Here is a 22,440-nt window from a genome sequence, read left to right as displayed (position 1 = left end):
GCCAAGTTATGCCAGGAATGAGCCTGGGGAATGCGGCAGAGGTCACATTGCAGAGCGAGTACCGACACAGACCACTCATTCCAGCCGCGGCTTGCTGAAACTCCTGGATGGAGGGCTCTCCCAAAGCCTGGGAAACACGCAGTGGGCGATGACCTGCACCCACTTTATCTTCATCCTACTTAGCATATGCCAAATACAATAAGATGCATTAAGTCAAGTCTTTGCTGTACCCAGCGCATGATGTGATTGGCAGAGAATTTTTTTTCTCTAATTCTGCTGATAGTATGTAATTCTGTCCATCCTTTTTAGCCTTAGCCAAATATTTATGTCAAGCTGGGAAAAAAATGCCAGGCACAGAGCAGGGGGCGGTGGGAAGGGAATCCAGCAAGGGCTTATAAGCCAATTTCAGTGCACAAAGCACTTCTAACTTCTGCCCAGTCATACTCGGATTAACAATAAGGTCACCATGGTGGCCAGGCCTTTTTTAAATTAATCTGCAACAAATTAAACAGCTGAAGACCAAGCTATAAGATAATCGACAAACCTAGGCACTAATTCCATACCCACAACACAGGTGTCTKCTGAGTTAGGATAAAAGACCAGCTGCTCATGATAAGCCACAGCTACCTGCTGGTGGGGGGCAGACGGACTTGCCAGTACTCAGGCAAATCAGGCAGCGTGCCTGAACAGCGTCCGGCTTTTCAGGCACGCTGCTCCTCTTGGCCAAGGAGCTAGCACATACACCACTTGTACCACTTACCTAGTTCCGGCTGAAGGGGAAAATTCATTATTCATTCCCCTTTCAGTAACAGCCAAAGGGCCCAATCAGCAGCAGAGTCCCCCAGTGCTGAGCACTGTACTAACACGGATGAAGAACAGCTTCTGTCTTCTGCAGAGGTCTTAATGCCTTAGTCCTTAGGTTAARAATAGGCCATCATTTTCTTAAGGGATTCAAAAGCAGAAACAAAGCCATAAATTATTTTCTAATTGCTTAGTAGTGAACAAAGGCAGAAAATGACCTGCTGTGTCTCGACTCTTCCAAAGGCACACGTGAATAAACAGGACTGCTGGAAGTCTAACAAACTGACAATTCATCCTAGGAAACACAAAGAAGAATGTTTGCCTAAACGCTGCCTTTCAGCAAGACTATAATCAAAGAAAAAAAACATATATGATAAGAAAGATTCCTGGTGGTGCTGGCACAGTGGTTATTTTCTTTATAACACGTAATCAGGAAAGTTTGGAAACATTTGAATACACCGTTTTGTTGGCATCCTTTCAAAAACAAAGAAAAAACCCAAATGGCTGTAGTTCAAACAGCAAACATGGCCCAAGAAAAGTTACTAAACCAGAGTGTTATGGATCCTCAGGAAAAAGAACCACATTCCTTTACGTTTTTTGCACCATAAATGAAGAGATAACTGATGCCTGTACAGATATGTAGTATTAGCCTGTCCTCAGGACAGGGATGTAACTGGCACAAGTTGAAACCTGCTGTTATCAAGAAGTCACACAAAAGAACAGAGAGAAGACCTCTAGCTTTGTATCTCAGCAGGTATTGGGCTGGGCAGCGTGATGCTGTAAGATATTATGTCTGAGGGTTAGCTCTCCCATGATGAGTGCTCAGCAGGTCCATATTCAGCGACTTTGAAACTGATCCATTAGCTGTACTAGACTTGCAGGAAATCATGCCGACTTGCGTTCTCCAAAGCGACTAGAGATGAAATGAAAAGGCAGAAAGCTCATGGAAATAGGAGAATGGGAATGGCAAGAATACCAGTYGAGATGAATGCTGAACATAGCAAGAAAAGAAGATCAACTGGCCTTCTCTTTTCTAAGGCAACAAGAAGATCTCATTTAAATGCTTCTTACAGCTATGGGAGTATCGTTTCAAAATCCTACCAAAAGACAGCATGTGCTGAGTAAACAAGATTATCCTCAGGAGAAGATGAGTCCAATACGTACTTCTAAAAATCCACCCAACGCAGTGTGCTTCTATATTGTACATTGGCTCTCCCTAGAGGCAATTGCCTGTATGGAAATGACTTGACCTTGATACAATTAATCTGTGTAACAGAATGACAACACAGTTTATGCACACTGGTTTTTAATGCAAGTTAATACTGTTTATCTGAACTAGGTCAACAAAGGTGGCTACGGAATATAATAAAATGAGACTGTGATTGAATGAAATGCGCAGTCTGAACTTTTAAGCCACAGAACAGCACCAACCAAGCCAACAAGTCATTAGTTATTATTTCTAAAACGGAGAGGGGGACAGTAAGATATATCTTCTGAAACRCCATCTAAAGCGGGTATTTCTCAGATGTATGGAGATAAAATGTATTGCAAGACATTATTAGTGTTAGTTATGCAGGTCTGTTAGAACATAGTTTATCACCAGCTACCTTCAGCAACAATATCTAAATTAACCTGGGGTTTTAAAGAAAACAAAAAATATGGGTGCATAACCCAAAGGGAATTCCACAGGGGTAAACTGTGCCATTACTCCAGCAACCTAAGCCGGCAGCCTAGTGCCACTGATTCATACCAGTAAAGCCCCTGAAATGCCTCAACGTCCAAGAGCATAGCACTGAAAGGAGCCATAACACACAACCTCTCTCATTAGTCATGTTGACAAATCAGATACAACTCAAGATATCTTAATTGAAAAGCCTGAAATTCACTTTCACAGCTCACTGAGAGTAGTGGGGAGGGGATCAATTCCTTCAAGGGAAAGGAATGAGCTGGATAAAGTTGTTTGGGATGGTAAGGGGCTGCAATCGATTTTTTTAAAGTTGATAAAAACATTTTTATGAATCATTTTTAAGATCTAGGATTTTTTCTATATTGTTACTTTATTTTCAAGATACTGGTTACCCAATAACAACTGAAATAAACTGAAATAAAAAGATCAACCTGAATCTTCCCATTAGCACCCGCAAGCCCTAGAGTAGGCACCCCAAACCCCTATAACCTAAGTCACTACACTAACAGTTGTAGTACATTTAGCAGGTTTGTAGGCTCTATCGAAGGCAGTGCTGCAGGGTGACCCGTTGTGTTGACCCCGGGCAGAGAAGCCTGCACGAGCCTGAAACRCAGAGGTCTGGCATGAAAAGGTGTTTGTCCAGGAGGCCGAAAAAGCCCCTTCCCAAACACACACTCCATCTCCCCCTGAAAGGCACCACATCAGCCAGCGACAGAAAGCCAGGGTTTYGAGGCATGCGCAAAGTGAAACAGTGTGAGGAAAGCCTGCTCGAGCCTCCCCAGAGCAAAGGGAGATCCCAGCAGCCACCTAAGAAAGACTTAACGTTAGCTGCAAAACTAATTTCGGTTTCAAACGAGGAGCCTGCTCCTTTATACGTCTCCTTCTAACTGAGCAGGATAGCAGGCTATTGGGACAGCAGAGGAAGTCTGTTCTTTTACTCTCCCGGAAAAATGTAATGACATGACGGCAAAGTGTTTTTATCAGCTCCCCAGATTGTGAGAGCCGACTCTGACCATTCATCAAGACGGGAACAGACCATGAGAACACTCARAAATCCATTAGCAAGCTGCCGCTCGCCTCCAAGGCTGCCTAAACTCGGGATCAAATGTCAGGGGGCCGACCGGCTTACGTTACTGGAGAGGAGGAAAGGACCAGGGAATTGTTTCAAACTGATAAAGATATTATTACAATTTTTAGCTTTAACTAGCATGAGGGCAACCATTTCCAATTTGCAGTGCTCCTTTAACTAAGTTTCACAGATCTGGGACAAAAGCTTCCAGTGTAATTCAAGGGGAGCAAGAACGGCTCCCATACTACCCRTTCAGACACAATGAAAACGATGGGGGGAAAAAGGAAAAATTGGGATGGARGTAGGGCTGTTCTTTGTTTTTAATATCTCAGCTTTTAGTCCCTGCCTTCCGAAGCTGGGGCTCAACTGCAAAACTTCCAAAAAAACACCAAGAATTACCAACGCTGCTATTTACGAGCAGGGGAGCGACCCCATAAGAACRCATTGGCTCATCATCTGTATTTCAGCCTGCTCCTCTGCCAAGATGCAGGCTGATTTCTGCTGTAAGTAACACTTTGTACAGCACTGCCCATTTATCACAACATGAGATACAGCCAAAACCAATCAGTTAAAGCGGAATCTTTGCTCTCCTGATTACCTTCTCCCTTAGATGAAAGGTGTTTAGGACATTTAAATAAGAAATGCAAACAACCAACATTATATGTACATTTGTACATTAAAAGCAAATCTCCGTATCATCTCCCTAATGTTATTTACAATGTGTCTGAAAGTGTATAGAATTATTATCTGGCACCAAGATCAGAACAAGCTGTTCAGAGCATATTAACAGCATATCACAAACTGAAACGATTTGTACAGGTTAGCTCTATTCATATACTATTGATTCCTAAAATACAATGAAGAATTTAGAATAGGAAGCCTACATATGTACTAGGAAGTAGGGAAGAAAATCAAAAAATTAGGAATTCTCCAGTGCAACCATTTCCATCTGCAAACTGATTCTCATTATCTTTCATCTGCCAAAAAAACAAATTAAAATATCAATCAAATGTAGTGATCCAGGTAAAAATCTTAAACTGCATCTTTGGTTCAATAGCAGCAATTATTGTGTCATTGTTCTCAACTCGTTGAGCTTTTCAAATGAGATTAGAAATGACTGTAGCGAAAAAACACAAAATCTCAACAAAACCCCATCATCCGCAGTACCTGAATTACTTCTGAATCAAGACGTTTTTACCTCTAAAACAGGTAACAGTGAAATAAAGTTAAAGTTGCCTTGAAACAYCGACCATAAAAACTATCACTGTAAAGTCTTTGAACATTTTATTTACTTGAAAAAATAGAAAAATTCTGGTAAAAGTTAGTCTGAAGTTTTGAATTAAGCAGTATGCTAAAACAATGTCTCAGTATTAGATCCTTGAGCACTAAAGGTTACTGAGCAAGTGTAAAACATACTTAAAATAAAAGTCCAGTTTGTGTACAATGTATGTTCTTTTAAGCTTGTGTGCCCAGCTATGCCATTTACACATATGAGTGGACAGGTAAAACAGTAGCTGGTATCATCTTAATTAAAGCTCTGTTTATCTTACATCAGGAGGAAATAACATATGCTACTAAACAGCCTCAAACTTTCAAGAGAGAACACTTTAATCCACATGAATCCCAGCTACTTTCCTCCATCTGTACAGATCAGGCAATATACCCGGACTTTAAAATACTGGAAGTATTGCAAGGGACTACAGCAAGTGACAAGACCCTTCTGCAGGCACTCCATGCACCACAGCATGCAACCCCAAGTCTACCAGTAGTCCTGGTTTTAATGCTTTGCTAGTTGAGACATCCTACGCAAACTGCTTACATCGATAGCCACTAAATCATTTTAATTTCTGAAAAGTCATTGTAGGGGGATTTAGACTCGGATCTCTCAAGTGCCAAATGCCAGCTGACAGCAAACTTCCTTTAAAATAAGAACTTGAGTACTGATAGCAGGAGAGGGAAATTTGATTACTGGTAACTGTTCTCAGTTTTACACCTCACACCATCAGCTGGAACGTAATCCAGAGGGGAAGGGCTCAAACATCACCAGCATCTGAAGGCTGCTGTGCAGTTGAGATGAGATGAGCTATTAGTTACGGTCCAGTTCCTAGAAGACAGATGTCCTTGCGGCAATCCGTATGCACAGCTACCAGCCTTGCTGACAGTATCGGCAGCTAGGGAAGTGGGTAGGAACACACCGAAATGCCCTTTCTCCCCTTAAAAAGATCCTTCCAGTTAGCTGGGTAATGAGGAGCCGCGAGGTGCCGCAGCCAAGCRCGCACTATTGCCGCCCGAGGACCCCACGAACAGAGGACTCTTCTGCCAGGGGTGTCAAAATGGCAYCTTTTAAAATGCTACATTCATGTAAATAAGTCATTTTGAATTTTTTTTTGAAAAGAACAAATTAGTTGAGCATATTCTATAAAGTTATTTCATTTGTTTTTGCTCCTGTTCATTTATTCCAATCTGCTGCACCTTCCCTTGGAGAGGTTATTAAACGCTCTGCTAATGGCCGCCAGTACTCATTTAATTCTTCTTAATGAATGTATGAGTGAGTAGCGGAAGCTATTATGTAGGGCTTAATAAAGGGCGGGAAGGAATTTCCTAAAATTTATTGCCACAGGCTGCTGCTTGAAGATAAAATAAATGGTAATTGCTTGGAACAGRAAAGAGGAGGATGATAAAATGTCCCTAGACATGAGGTAAAAAAAATACCAAGTGCTATGAACCAAAATCTCAAAGCCTGAAGGATCTCAAAAGCAAGATGGCCTCCTCATGGCTTTTTTTTTTTTTAATCCTTAAGACATTTCCTTTGAACATGGATTCTGAATGATGAACTCAATCTCAGCTGGAAGGATTATTTTATGACACTTGAAAGATAAGCATTCATACACACACAAAAAAAAAGACTAATTCAGACATTCAGGCATCTTATGAAAATACTATTTGCAGGAAAGGGACAACATGGAAAAATGGAAGGACACTATTTCTGGACTATTTAGTCCAGCAATATAATCTTTCCTAAAGTACAGGGTTTATGTTATGAAAGACGCACATAATATTTTGCTGTAATTATGTTCCTTCTTTCCCATCACTGTTTTGGTGAGAGCAGGTGGAAGAAGGGATATTGCTGAAAAGTGGATCTGTGCATTGTTTCTTCAATTTCTGCTCCTGTTTGTTAAATAAATAAAAATCAGCAGACTGAAGAAAGAAAATGTCTGAACTGGGGCCCCTGAGTGTTTATCCTGCACCAAAGTGCTGCAATCAGACCATCACCCTCCCAGCAAAGTCTAGGTCAGATCTCAACAGCTGGCAAGAACAAAGTGGAAATCAAAGACCCATCCAGTGTAATCACAATCCATGAGAAAAATGCAGGTTTTCAAAACAAGGTTTTTTGTTGYAACATGCAACAGCCTTCTGTCCACGTAACTCTTCAAACTTTACTTAGATGATATGATCCAGCCATACGGAGGAGTTTGGGTAAAAGAACTTTAACCAGTCTCATCAAGAAAGCTGAGAACCAAGTTTTCCAGGAATGGTTCAATTTTTTGTTTTCACAGAGCAGTTAGAGGTAATATTTTGCACATCAGAGAATGCCAAAGTATTGATGAATRTCAGACTACTCACAAGTTACATTAAGTTGTAAAGAAGCAGAAACCTGAGAAAGCAGCACCCTTAACCTCATTAGAGCAATAGTTCAAGAGTTAGATTGCTGTAGGAGGGGAGAGAAGGAACGTGGTCAGCTGTTCCCATCGCCACTGGGATTTCAAGTACAGCTGCCCAAAAAGGAGGACACACTCAATCGCTAAACACTATCCTCCCAAAACGCAGTACAAAGGAACAACTACGCAGCACTACAGAAAGAAGATGTCAAAACAGCAAATTGAGCGGGCCAGACATCTATTTCCCTTTACACAAAGGGGCAGAAGGAAAGAAATACCATTTTCAATAGCAAGCTAATATACCCAAGAGCTTAAAAGGTGACCCAAGAAGAAAAACAAGATTAGGTTTGCTCTTTTTTTGCTGCTTAGGGCAGACAAAGCCCCTCTCAGAAAACTACTATTTTTTATGCCAGCTTTGACCATCTTAAAAACCAGAAAAGAGAGGATAAAATCCAATTTTTCTTTTTTAAAATCCTTGGCAGGTCACCTGCAAGTGCAGGCCAACAGCTTCTCAGGGACACAGTAAGAAATTACGATTTTCTTTTCTAAACAAGGATTTCAGCTCCTTCAAATCAACAGCAGGATTTCCGTAGTCTGATAGAATACAAAGTGACCAGCCAACCTGCAAAGAGCATCCAATTTGAAGATGGACAGTTGCTTCTTCAAGAGAAAAAGCAACAATTTAGTAAAGAGAAAAAACAAACAGCTTTAGAACACTGGAAGACAAAAGGTGAGCAGCCACAAGACGARTGTGAAACATCAGGGGATGTACTATACAAATTTACAAAGGGCGGTTGGATAGTGAATAGGCATCTACTTGAGAGTGTTATATAAGAAGAATTTAAGGTTTTTATTCCCCCCCAATGAAAAATCAAAGTAAAATGAATGTTCATAGCATTGTGCCTATTGCCACTATCACCTGTACAAAAGGCAAGGCTTCTAACTTAAACCAACACCACAAATTAGCCTTTCCCAGAGTACCTTCAGGCACTTCCACTCTTTTCCTAATCTTCTTCCATGCCTATGAAGAAGTCTAATTTCCTTTTAATATGGGCTTAAAGGGACAGAATTTGCAGCTTTACGAAAACTAAGAGCACAAAAACAAAAGAATTTTTTTTTTTTGGACTTATAAATAAACCAAGCAGATATTAGTTAACTACCCACGTTTCCCACTGCACGGAAGAACATAGCATCTCCTCCACCTCAGAACCAGCCCATCACTGCAGTCACAGCATGTGGACTGCGCTGCATCACAGCGGGGTCACCTACACAAATCTCAGTTACCAAGCATGAAAATACATATTTTACCTACCCAAGGACAAACCCTGTACTGAGGGGAAACAATTAAAAAAAAAACCAAACAAACAAACAAAAACGAACTCAATTATTCTTTCAAACAACACTAGCTGATACCAAGCCTAAAGAAAAAGCTGAAGGTGAGGGGCTTTTTTTGGTTTTCATTTGGTTTGGTTAGCAAAAGCTTTCATTTCTACTGSGCGCAAGAGCCAGATGTGGGAGGAAAAGCGTAGGTGGCACAAGAGAAAGTAGGAACGAAGGTCCTTGCCACGGTTTTATCTGAGGAACACTCCGTATGGAAATAACAGGGAGCTCTGTCATGCAGGCTGGCTCATAGCCACCCACACAGCAGGAAGCGGCAGAAGCGCCCCGGAGAAGCCTCGCACATCCCCTCCCCTCCTCCGCTCCCCCACGCTTCACTATCTGCTCTTACTTGTGCGTGTCTCATAAAACATCCCCAGGCAAACTGCTGGGGAGGCCAGCTCCTTACACCAAACCTCCTAGAAACCTTTCAGGTACGAAAGGATGCTCCGACCAAGGCATCAGCCTCTGAGCTCAGGAGTCAAGTCTGGCCACTGGTACTCAAGAGGAGTCCAAGGTGCTGCATCTGGTGACRAGACGAATACAGGCAGATGCCAGCACCCAAAGAGTCACCAGCCGTGGTGGGACCTCACTTGGACAGGACCTGTGTTCACACAACCGAGCCCACAGCAACAAAACGTTGGGATTTAGGTGCACTGACAGAACTTTTTAGCAAAAGCTTGACCACAGCCATGACAGCACCCTCCCCCCAAACTGCTTTTTTTTTGGTAGTACTTTGCTTAAGGTATTACATTMATGAGGATTTTTAATTTTTTTTGACACGGGAGATGAGAGGAGGAAGGGAGAGGGTCTAACCCATTCTCTCTTTCAATACTTTGTATTCTAAAAAAAAATCCCTTTGTCTAGCTTTGTATTCAGCATCATTGTGACAATAGTTTTTAATTCTATTGCATGTTTGTATCCTTTTTAAATAAATCAAATAGAACTGAATAGAATTTCTTTACAAGCCAGGAATGCACCCTATAATTATTTTTTTCAACGCATCTCCTTCAGGTAAGAGCTTACGTCTCAGGAGGGGGTTGCAAAGCTCTCAGAGACATCTGCTATGTCAGCTTCACAAGGGGGCACCTCCACCAGGGCTGGGCTACAGACCTGACCACAGTGCAAGCCAAAGTGAGGAGAAAGAGAACTCAGACCAAAGTGTGACCATGTAAGACTGCAGTAAGGGCTCTCTGAGGTAGGAAAGAGCACCTTTACTTGCATGGGGGCAGTTTTCCTTCTAAAATTTTTAGAAGTAGTGCATTTTTAAAATCCAGCTGCTAGCAATTCCAATTTGTGAATCATAAAGTGTACTACATTAATAACTGAAACATGAAATGCCTGTCTGACTCACTACCATCCTCAGTCCCCCTCCCCAAAGGGCTTGACTTGCCTTAGGGGAGCATTTCACAAGCAGCGCATCAACTTTCAGAAATACAACTTCAGCAGATGAAAGCCTCATAATCACAGATGACCTGCTGTCTTTCTAATTCTGGAATTTAAAAACAGTGACATCCAAGCAGCCATTAAAAGTAATTTAATGGTAGAAGTGAAAAGATTTCAGTGAAACCAAGCACTTCAAATACTATCCAGTAGAGTTATTTCAAATGTGGCTCACCAACAATCTTGCTGTTTTAGCCACAACATCTAGCCTTTATCAAAAGGCAGAGAGCGTTCCACCATCTCTGCTGTGACTCACTGGGATCAGGGCGATGAGGAATCCTTGTTAGCGGGTGATTCAAGCCTAACTGGTGGCCATGAAGTGTGTATCATACCAGGGACTTCAGATCATCAGGGTCTGCAGTCCAGCTAAAGCCCACCACTTCCTAATTTGGAAACATCACAGACTGTAGAGATGTCTGAGCTGGGAAGCGTCTGCTCTGCTGGTGTCTGGGTCTCTCACCTTGACCTGATGGTTTTAATGTCTGCAGTTATGCAGGACTAAATGATGTGAACCTGGCCAATATACTGCAAAATTCACTTTTTTGGGAGGGAAAAGTAACATTATAGTTATCAAATTAGAACAAAAACACTCCATGTACTTCACGGGACTTATGCTATTTATTCTGATGAGTGGAATGTAAGTATTTCATATTAATGTTTTGCAGTTCTTTGAATCCTTACCTGATAGTAAACACAGCATTGATCACTATTTTCATTCAATGTTCTTTAAATCCTGTGTTCTTAATCACAATTACAAAGTCATGCTACCGCTCAGTGAAGTTCACAATCACTCTCAAGAGAGGTCTTGCTTATCACCATCGCAGCAGGTCTTCAGAGGAAATGTCATGCGATGCCTTTGCTTTGCAGGGGTAAAGTCTAACTGCAGTAACCAAATGATATTAGCATTTCAAACTAGCATTTGGCTCCAAAAACCCAGCCATTATTATTCTAATTTATCCTATACATCGCTCAAAATATTAACTACTTAAATTAGAGGTGTTACTAGCCCTGCACATTTTGGCCCTCTCCAGACTTATTACTGCAGCAGTTCCAGAACGAACTCCCAGAATAAAGCTGCAAATTGACAGGGTATATCTGCAAAGACACAATGCAGAGATCATACTTGTCTTCAGATAAAACCTTACTTTTCTGTACCTACTCTCCAGCAGGAGCAACATAAATAGCACCGCAAATTCTGGCAGTGAGGTCTCATTAGACTGAAGCTGCCGCAACAGCTTTTTTCTTCCTGATCAAGCAACGCATACGCTGTCTTATGTGATCACCTCATAACAATAATTATTACTTAATACCTGAAATACGATAGCACCTTGACATCAAAATCTCTGTGTGGGAGGCACTATTAGACATAACAGACAATCCACAACCCAAAGAAATTGCAGCTTCTAAATGAACATCAACAGTATCAAATTACGGGAATAGCTTCTTTTTCCCCTCCAGGTAATTCTCAATAAAGGGCATTTATTTTGTATGAAATAACTGCACATTTAGAAAAAATATACGTAGCAAACACATTTAGTAGAATCAAGCAAGTCTTAAAGAAGCAAAGATTAGACTGAAAAGAATTTTAAATGCATCTTTTTACCCATCAAATGAAAAATATTTAACAAGAAATAATAGCTTGGCATTAATTCAATACTTTTCATTTGAGCTTTCCAAAGTTATTTGCAAACATCAGGTGTAATCAGACAACAATACCTCTAATAGCCATTCCAGTAATTCTGGCTAAACTAGAATGTACCTTTTAAACCAACAGTATGTGTTGTCAGGTTTACAGATACAAAGAAAGCTTACAGCTAGTAGAAGTAATACAAATCCACTCAAGCAAACATATTTACAGCTTAAACTGTTCTGCTAGATCCACTAAATCTTATTCATTATTATAAAATTCTCCCATCCAAAAGAGATTTGAGTAAAATAGGAGCACTACTAGACGACAGCTACACTTTAGTTAGCATTGTTACGACTTCATAGAAGTTTAACTCCACAATTAGCTTCGTGATCGCAGTTCTGACATTCAGACAACATTAACTGTGTAAATAGCTGTAACAGACTGAATGCTATTTTCAGTTATTCCGTGAGCATCTTCACCAGGAAAAGTTCACGTTTAGAAATACTGAACTCACTTAATGCTATGAGAGGGTTTACAAAACCAGTTTCTATACTGAGGGGAAGGCACAATTTAATAAAGAAACAAATGAAAATAGGTATAAAATTTTAAAAGCCAGTGTGGCATAACTAAAGAGGTGGGGGAATGAGATCGCAGGCAGAAGACAGCAGTAAGTGAAAAGGCACATGGCACTGAAAACTATTAGCAGCATTTTATTTTCAATTTTTTTTTAAATGAAGACTGGACTGAAATGGAGCTCGAGACGGTGAGGGGGCAAGATCTTCACGTTAAAAGCAAAAGCAACATCATCTACCATCCATGGCACAGCCAGTTCAATTCATAAATACAGATGGTGTAATTCTTCAGAAAGCACACTCAAAAAACCAGCATTATAGGCTCTAAAATTACCAAAAGAGACCAGTCAGTCACTATTTCTGAAATTCACAGATGTCATTTCTGATCCTGGTTCTTGCCATTAGCTTGTGCAGATTTCCAAGACACAGAGGTTTTTATTAAAGGGGGTTTGTTTTAACCAGAGCAAGTCATTAAAGAGATTCGAAAAAGACACCTAGTGGCCAGTGCATTATAAGGCAGTTTCGTTTTCTCAAGGTTTATTACAAATATAATTTAAAAAATTTAATCGAAAAAGAGTTCAGTTTACTACATAAGAACACTGCTGATAATCCATTTTGGTCACATCAGAAACCAAGAATATGGTAACTATAGGGGACAGAGCCATTCAGTGGTCACACTTAATAAGACAGCAACTAACAAGTGTCCTATGGAATTCTGCAACTTTAACACCAGTGAAATAGCAAACATTTCCAGAAAGCCTGAACCATTTCTTATTTAAAGTTTCTGTGTCCTTAGCCCACTACCATTCACACATTCAGTCTCTTGAAAAATAACATTATTTATTCTGGCAACACACAAGAAAAAAAAAAAAAAGGTCATAAAAAAAAACATCAGTTTTACCAGCTGCAGATTGGCAGCTGATCAGGTCATTGGTTTCCCTGCAAGAAGGTGACGGAGTTGGCGTATACAGGACATTTGGTAGATTTTGGATGTGTGCAAATAAGTGAAATTTCCCGTTATATAGCATCAGCATGACAGGAAACACAGGGAACATGCCCAGGTCGCTCTGTACTTCCAAATGTGATGGAAAACTGGCAGGAAACGAAGAGCAGGTCAGGGAAGGGGGACTCCTGCACGTCAGCAAGCTTTGCCATCTCAAAAAGCAAGCATTTAACAGGCAAAACCAGGCGACAGTCATGTGTAATTCAGTATTGTCTTCATCTTATATCCCGAGTCTATCATTTTCTCTTTGATGCAAACATGGAACGCAAACCAGAACAGAGTAAGGTTCAGTATATGGGTTTAAGGAGAGCCTGGACCAACCAGGGTTTGCCGTACTGATCACACTGCATTTCAAAGGATGGGTTTGCAGAGAGGCAGACTGAACACAACTCAGGTCCTGGGAAAGCAGGTGGGGAGTCCTAAACTGACGTGGTAGGAATAAGGTAGGAACCCAAGTCAGTCAGAAAAATAAATGCACCAAAAGGCCTTAGAAAAAGCAGGGTTAATGGATAAGAAACTTCTCAAGGCAGGCAATGCCTGGCAATATTGCCTCTTTAATACACACAATGAAACCAAAGACTTAGTGATTAATAATCTATTGTGAAATTCTACTCATTAGATAAAAGCAGAGCACAGAGATGATACAACATAAATCAGCCAGGCTCCAGGCTCATGAAAGAGTGATGATCTCTCCTACATCCGTGTAAATTAAGAGCGAACACTCCACGGAAAAGCAAACTCATGCTTTTCGCAACCTAACGGGTAACAACAAGGATGAAATCCTGGGAAAGAACAAAAAACCCCCAAAGCTAAGCAAGCCTGACCTAGAAGGTACTTTAGGCAAAACCTCAAGGATGCTTGTATTCGGGACACACTTGCCCCATCATTGCAATGAGACATGTAGAAAAGGACTCTTCCCAGAGCATAAAGAACTACTTCAGCAGATTCATATCAAATTTTGCCCTCAGGTGGATGCAACTTCAAGCCACTTGTTACGCATAATATCAAAGGGCAGAATTTGGATTAAATGTGCAAGTATAAAGAACAAAGGTAAGAACTAAGGAAAGACATCGTCTTAGAAGGCTTTACCTACTATAATTATCTGGATGCTCATTACCTTTTTCTATCCAAGATTCCTCTTTAAACTGAGAAAACAGATACTTTGGTAACCAGATTAATAACCTCTACAGATTGTTTTAAATGATCTTCCATCAATACAGAGCAAGATCTGATGAGACAGCCAACAAAACCTAAGTGACAGAGTTCCTCTAACTTCTGCTGAGGCTGACTTGCACGTTCCTACAGTAATAGACTTCTGCGACTCACAACAGATCTTTTTATAAGGAGACTTATTACTTCTTGCTAGAATGGCAGAGTAAGTCAAGAATCACAAAGACTACTGGGTCAAGACACTAGCTCTCTTCATACTGCTATCAATAGATACTGTACATTAAATGCAGCCTCCTCCCCTTGCCAAAGGAGGAAAGCAAAGCACATCTGAAACAACCACCACCAAAAGGTGGTATTTTAAACCTCTCCTTCAGTTTACATTAATACAAATCAATCAAAACATTTTATATAGCAAAAGTATATTACATCTTATGACACAGTGAATGCCCACTTGCACATGGTTAGTAGCATGACATATCCATTTTAAACCTTATAACACATATCAAGGATACCAACAGAGCTGTAGTGATACTCTGTGAAATCTGGGGACACTAAAATATTCCAGATGGAGGCTGAGGTATTGGTGCTATCAACTTTCCCTCTGATACCAAATTCACCACTGATATCAGTCGGATATTAAGAACTTGTTTCAGACATGCATTCAGATCACCTGGTATCAGTTAACAGTGTTCCTGACACCTTGCCAAGACACTAAGAAGGGGTTACAGTCACATCCACGTGGCAAATACAGCACAATTGCCTAGTAATAGCAATACTCATGGATTTATTTCTCATTGTCTTTATAAAAGTTTCTAGGCACTCAAGTGGCAAAGCAAAGCCTACTGAACAGCCTGAGACGCCAAGCAAAACGACGAGACTTGTCAAAGCCATTTTCACCTTTCTTTCCCCCTCGCCCGATGTCACACAGCCAGTCACAAAGAGCATCAAGGGTAAAACCCACATTTCCCAACTTTATCAACAGGACTATGCCTACTCCTCTCTTTCAAGCTTAAGATTTAAGCTTTTCAATTTAAAATGCTGGCAAATTTTGAAGTGTTTTGAATAAGAAGATCACTTACTAACAATAATTTCTATTCGAATACCCTGCAGCTTTCTCTTGCCACCCTGTACTGATCTTCTTGTATAGCATATCTATTAAAATTGCTAAGCAACAAAAATGCAGAACCGGCACAATCTGTTAATGAAAGTCTGGCATACTAGCAACTACTACCTATCCATCATGAAGGAGATGAACTGCTTAAATATGGGAAGTTATCAAAGATTAGCCAGTGTGCAAAACAGAACTGTTTTTGCCCAAAAAAAGGATTAGCCTTTCCCCATCATCATCATCTTCCACTCCAGTGGACGTGGAAAAACAGTTTAGCAAATTGTAGGCCTCTTCCCTAACATATTCCAACCCTAGGTGAAGTTTTTGTAGAGGAGATTCTTAGCGAAACCTACCGCTATTTGATAACCGGAGCAAGAAAAATCATAGCAAGAGCTTTGGATGATAAAAAGGAATGTAATCAGAGACTGTAAACAAATCTGCATTTGGTGTGCAGCTGCTGCCAGCACTAACCTGATTAATACTGAAGCACATCAAAGCTGAATACATAAGCAATGATCTCAAAGCTGGGATAAGTCTCTCCTAATAGAGATGGAAATTTAAGTTTGGGTGCTGCCAAATCTCTCACCTAACAATGAAAAAAGGTGTTGTCAGTTTAGAGCACAGACCTGAGATACTAAAGGGAGACTTGAAATAACGGACTTCCCTTACGCTGGTGTTAAAGACAGTTTCAGGTGAAAGGTCTAAAGAGGCATCAGGAGCAGTAAAGCAGTTTCAAGCCTCAGGTCTTGCAGTTAGTGAGGCATCAGAGACTGAGTATAAAAATGCTCTAAGGAACAATGGAAAAAGATAAGAGATAAGTTTTAGAACTACATGGGTTTTAAAGAAATAAGGTTTTTGAATAGAAGGAATCTCATATAAATTATTTCTATGTATGGTAACTGACTACCTAATAAATTTATATTGTGTATAAAGTAGATTTGTGGAGACTACCTGTAAGATAAAGGATAGCAAGTAGAAATAAAGCCTTATATTATTGCTTGCTCACAACCAATTCTGGACCACCTGATTGACAAAAGTTTAGAATAAAGTCTTAAAATTAATTTTAATAATATTTTACTCAAAACAATAAATAATATCTCTTGGAAATATGCATTTTCTTACATGGTATGAAAAAGACCAACGTTTCATAAAAATAATAAATAACAATATAATAACAACAGCATATATTATAGTATGTATTTGTATATTATTCATTTTCACAACCTGCACTGTTGAAACATGAAATTTATCAATGTAAAGGAAATTTGATTATTAATCCTAAAGACTATTAAAAATAATCAATTTTTTTCATCAACAATGCAAGCAGAGATTCTTTTAATTGATTTTTTTATAGTAGCAAATTTTATAGGACAGATCTCCAATGGGCAGCTTTGGCATGCTTATGCTATGGATCCATTTTGTAGAATTACCTACTAGTTAAAGCAGTAAAACTTTCAGCACCCTTATAAGAATAAAAGTTCATATCCTATATGAGAGAGACTACAGTAGGCTGACTTCAGCAGAATTCAGTGCTAAAGTTATAGGAAAAATGGATGGAGTTCATCTCTTTTTTCCCCAGTAAGGTAAACGGTTCATTTAAGCTTATCACTTTTTCATAGTCTCTCTTCTAAAAGATAAGTCCACATTTTACCATTACCAGAATGTAAGACAAAAAAGTTCTTGTCTAAGTGCTTTATCATCTGTGTCCTAAAGACAGTTAAAATAAAGTCTGAAGTTGAACAGTTATTACTCCCTGGTAGTGTAAACGCATAACACCGATTAAAAAAGAAAGTACCTTCTCTTCCTCACAACTTTAAAGCTAACCATAGTTGTGTTAATTGCATGATGTCTCAAAGGTTTGTATATCTATGATTTATAACACAAAACAATGAAAGAGTTGAGACAGGTTGAAGCCTATCAGTGATCCACTATACATAACAAGAAGCAGCATAAGAGTCTCATATTCAAGACCACTTCAGAAGGTTTTTTCTTCCCCTCAAACCAACCTTCTCTGCCACAGCAAAGATGGCACCACGACAGCAAAGATGTACATCAACGCTGCAGTGTCCTTAAAATGATCTATGTTTTAAGCTATTATTTACTGTGATTTCCCATTACTAAATCCAAACATCACACTCGATCTCCCACCACCAATGTCCACAGAAAGGTGGTTCCCATTCTCAGTCACTGTCACCATCCACCCAGCAAAGGGTGTGTATGAGCCCCAATCTTTTGGGCTCCCACCACCAGAGACACCCCTCAGCAGCATCCTCTGCAACTGCTAGCTATCCTTCCAAGGTCACAACTAGCAGCGCTGCAGTCCATTGCCTCCCCCTTGTCCAAGCAACAGCCCCAACCACCCAGCTCAGCCAGAGGCCGGACTCGCGCTCACATTTACGAGCGCAGCATAGCAAGCAGCGAGCCGTAACACTCTTCTGCTGTTGACCAAGCGGTAACACAACAGTCAACGGCCCAGTAAACTGAACACAAGCTATGGTTCTCCCGTGGACCAAAGCTACTATCTCACTAGACAGTCATACTGTCAAGCTCTTCCTTACCTCAGCAACATAGGTAAAATCATTAAAATTCATTTTTTTTAAAGTCTTCAAGTACTGCTTTTGCTCAGAGTTACTATTCTACCAAGATGCTTTAAAGAACCTACTCACCACCAAATACAACACCACCTACCTAACACAGTTGCAGAAACTGTGGTGTTTGCAGATCATTTCAATTAACTAGTGCCAACTCCAGGATCAGAGTTGAGCTCTCTGGGAATGCACCTTAACATTGAGTTTGCTTCTTTTCAGAAGTTTGAGTTTTAATGAGATTAATGTTCTGGAAAGGCACAAGATACCATTGGGCAAACTCAGATCTGTATTTACAAACTCTTTTCCATTAACTGCATACTGACCAAGTTCTTTTTTTTTCCCTCTCAGCTGGATATTCCCAAAAACAGTAACTATTTCTCAGCTGAGAAAAGCACAAGGGAAGAGGCAAACATTGCCTTTATTTGCCATCTTGAAGTTGAGAGAAAGGATAATCTAAGAGATGAAGTAATTTGCATCGAGATGCAATATGCAAAATCCTCAAGGGCTACTCTGCTACTGAGGATAACAAGCAGGAGTTTACTGTACTGTAGTAAAACACCTTTAGTGGTGGAAGCAGTAAGGCAAAGAAAGAAAAAGTCCAAAACTTACTGGTCCTAAACCACCAATGGATTTTTCCACTATAATGCTGGCCTCAATGACAAAATTTAGAGCTTCTTTGCATTGTTCCAGTAGAACATTTGACTACCTGCACAGCTGATTTCTGGATAGTTGTGTCTTTACATTTCAAAAGCCTCTCAAAGCACTGCTTTGAATACTACAGAGAGAAGGATGTCCGAGAAGTGGAATTACTTTCCTGAAAATCATTTTGCCATACATTGTTACCATCTGGTATTATTTATTAACCCTTTGACTAATCAAGATTCAATACCACTGAAGCATTTAAGATCTTTAATGCCTTGATAATCACTGCTAAGTGTCTACTGAATCAGCCTTAGTAAAACTTAGCAGGTTGTGGTCCCACCAAAACTAGTGAGACAAGGTTATGAAACAGCATTGCCAAAATGCAGCCATAACAGACAAGCCATGCTATTACCAACTCAACAGCTTTTTTTGCTTTATCACAGATTTTAATACACAGTAACTTCAAACAAGTATCTTTAAGAGTTCTACTATCTCTAGGTGTTTGCTTTAAGCAACCCACCCTTGAATTTCTCCAAAATATTTATTAGTTATGAAAAGCAGGATGTTTGATTTTCTAGGGACAAACTAGTTCCCACTGTAGGACAGGGAATCCAGATACAGTATTTGGCATTCAGAAAAAAACGTGTAATGAAGATACTGAAAGGAAAACATGCAAAAATTATTTAAACCCTAAAAAAATCCCAACTTTTTTTTTTTTTAAATAAAATACAGCTTACAGTACTGTCTCTGAATAGGATTGAAAACATGAACATTCTTCGCATTAATTGGAAAGTTAATATGTTAGAAAGTCAGGTTATATACATTTCAAAGACAAGAAAATTATCAAAAAAATTTGAGGGAGATGAAGAACTTCTAAGATGAGCTTTGTTTCCTCTGTATTGTTGTAGATATTTTTAAGCACATATATTTCAATGACAAGACAACATTTTTCAGGCAAGTAAGAGACCAAAATTCAAAATAGAGCTGAACAACAAAAACAGTGGTACAGCCTTCTACTGTCTAGACTACGAAGAACCATTTCATACAGTCAAAGGAAGAAGTTTTCCTCATGTGGATAAGCGAGGCTGATCTTTTGCAGTTCTCTTAACAGATGTACCAGCCTTGATGTCCCCTTTCAAGTTTATTCTTTTCAAAAATCAAGACACTGAGGTCTCTTGTGGACATATGGTATATGGACATTATAGACGCTATTTTCTTTGCAAATGTGCTAGGGTGTTCTGACCTCAGGTCATACTGGCAAAAAGTTACCATCTGCCTATTCCTGTTAGATGATCAAAAAGGAGCATTTCTGGCTCTTCTGCTACATCAAAACACCGAAGGTAGTTAGAATATCGCGTTGCTTGCAGTTAAGTGCAACGCGTCTCATCTGACCTTGAAACTCTGTCCAAAGTAGTAAAGCAGCAACCAAACTGGGGGTGGAGGAGTGGGTATATTTCAGTACTGAAAGCGTGCCTCAGAAAATTTCTGCAGCAGGATTTTTATGCCAAGTTAGCCCTTATATTCTCTATCTTTCCATTAACAACCTTCAATTTCCAAATAACCTCAGTGCACAAACACTGCACAGGAAATGAAAAGCAATAACATTAATGTAACTTGAAACAATATGTAACTTGAAACACGGTAGTATGTATGCAGCATCTCCCTCTGTATCTTTGCTAAGTACTGCACAGAATTTCTTGGCGACTCCTAAAAACTCAGGATAAGAGAAAGTTTCAAAACAAAGCCCAGCTAAAATAAAAATAAATAAAAACTTTTCCACTTAGCAGTTGATTGTGTTCTCAGACACAGCAAATCTTTCAATTTTCAATTGGATAAAGATTATAGATGCAGTTTGGTTTTGTGCTCAAATAAACTTTCTCAGGAGGAGAAAACTGTTGAACAAGCTTTGTCAAAATCATACTCACTAGCTTAAGATAGTGGCCAGTAGCATGTCTGCTCAAAGAATATCAGAACTGAAAACACATTAAGCAAAAAGAAGGATTACTCCAAAAGTTTCAACAAAACAACACTTTACTGGGTCTGACCTTTGAAAATGGCTAACATAAGCTTGAAATCCACTCAGTCATTTATTAAAAAAAAAAATCTGAAATAGTTACTAAACCTACCTTTGAATCCTACTGAGTTTTTCATTTTGTTTCTTTCCTGAGATTCTCAGTCCCCTCTTACTTTGTGGAAAACCAGCAAGCAAAGGGGCTGCTAACCCCCTAACCTATTCACTCTTGCACTTACTCCCATCACAGCACAAGATCAAGGCCTAACTGGCCTGAGGAGAAGCCACAGCCAAAAGTGCTGTAAATGCACTAAGCAATTAACAAGAATCTGTTTGATTCACATCAGGTGTCACAACTGCAGCACCCCCCCCCCCCAAACTTTCCAAAGGAAGGTATTTTTTCCAGGTAGCAGAGACCCTTTAAAGATAATTAGAAAAGCCTGCCACTGACAATAGCATCACCATCAGCTGTGGTTGGTCTATACCCACAAAACAGACAAATCAGAAAAGATGAAACACTTTCCCAGATTTTGAACAAGAACATATCTAAGGCAGAAATAAGAAAATTGTATGATGTTAAAAACAAGTTATTTCCTTGTTTTTAGTACTCAGCTGTATAATAACCTCTCTTTAGGTTTCAAGCAATCTGACACAAGTTAAATATTTTCTTATGAAATGATCACACAGGATTTGCATCAAGAAGCAAGAGAAAGAAAGCAGAAGACTTTCATGCAGTACGATCTCTTTATATCTGTATTAAGCAATTTAATAAACAACATTGCATCCAACTGAGCAGACCAGAAATAAACCCAAAGAAATACCAACAGAAACCTCTTACCATGTTCCACGAAGACATTACAATGCGGGCCCCCATGCCTAGATGATTCCTTCTTCCCTGCTCCTTTGATAAAGTGCAGGGCAGGCAGACTTGGCCTCCTTTGGTCCCCAAGGACTTTTCCAGGCTGCTGCCCCATAAAGTAACTATGGGCAGCCTTCCCCAGGACAAGAAGTTTTTGATCCCTGATCTTCCAGGTTGGGACGGAGCTTGGAAGGAAAATGTATTTTAGGTGGGTGTGTTGGTTGCGCTCACTGCGTAATAAAGTCACTTGCAGCAAAGAATTAAGACAAGCACACGGACTCGTCCAGCGCTTCTGGAGACAGCAACAAGGCTCTTTAGGTGGCTTTATGCAAAACAACAAGTTAAAAGTTCCAATTGCTTAGTAACTACGAGTGTCATCAAAGTTTTACGTTACCATATGCAGCGCGTCTTCCACCGGGCAAAGGAGAATTAGTTCATCTTACAAACAAGAAACCGCATGTAGGCTCACCCAGGGCAGGAAACAGTCATTCCCACTGCAATCAGTGTCAAGCTTTCTTTTTTTTCCTTTTCTTTTGCATAGCATTGAGTTGGTGAAGACCAAAAAGCCACGTATTTGGCTTCAAGTATCGTCGAAGTCTAACAGGCTCAAGCGCGTCAAAATCATTTGAGGCTCCGCGACGAGGCGCAGGCAAGCGCGGCCTTCGGGGATCCACGCGCGCTCTTCCGCCAGGCGTCCGCGCCGTCGGGCCCTCACGAGCGCTCGCCCTCTCCCATCGCCGGCGCCCCGCCGCTCTTACCGCTGCTACCTCTGCCCCGCGCCGGCGGACACGAAGCGGGCGAGCGGGCACCGCGGCGCCATT

General features: G+C 40.2%; 1 protein-coding gene across 2 annotated transcripts in view; it reads right to left on the bottom strand.

Moving 5' to 3' along the window:
• ABL1 (ABL proto-oncogene 1, non-receptor tyrosine kinase) overlaps positions 1-22,365 on the bottom strand; it is an 84,277-nt gene extending 61,912 nt beyond the window's left edge. The window contains exon 1 of one of the 2 annotated variants that reach the window (XM_026062189.1): positions 21,599-22,365. In XM_026062189.1, coding sequence (XP_025917974.1) covers positions 21,599-21,734 — 136 coding nt within the window. In that variant the 5' untranslated portion in view covers positions 21,735-22,365. The remainder of the gene's footprint in view (positions 1-21,598) is intronic. The other variant, XM_026062192.1, reaches the window with a different exon arrangement.
• Positions 22,366-22,440: the final 75 nt, after the last annotated feature.

Source organism: Apteryx rowi, unplaced genomic scaffold (genome assembly GCF_003343035.1).
Source record: "Apteryx rowi isolate R43461 unplaced genomic scaffold, aptRow1 scaffold_19, whole genome shotgun sequence".
Classification (NCBI taxonomy): domain Eukaryota; kingdom Metazoa; phylum Chordata; class Aves; order Apterygiformes; family Apterygidae; genus Apteryx; species Apteryx rowi.
The sequence above is the reverse complement of the archived record's forward strand: the minus strand, read 5'-3'. Positions and strand labels throughout refer to the sequence as shown.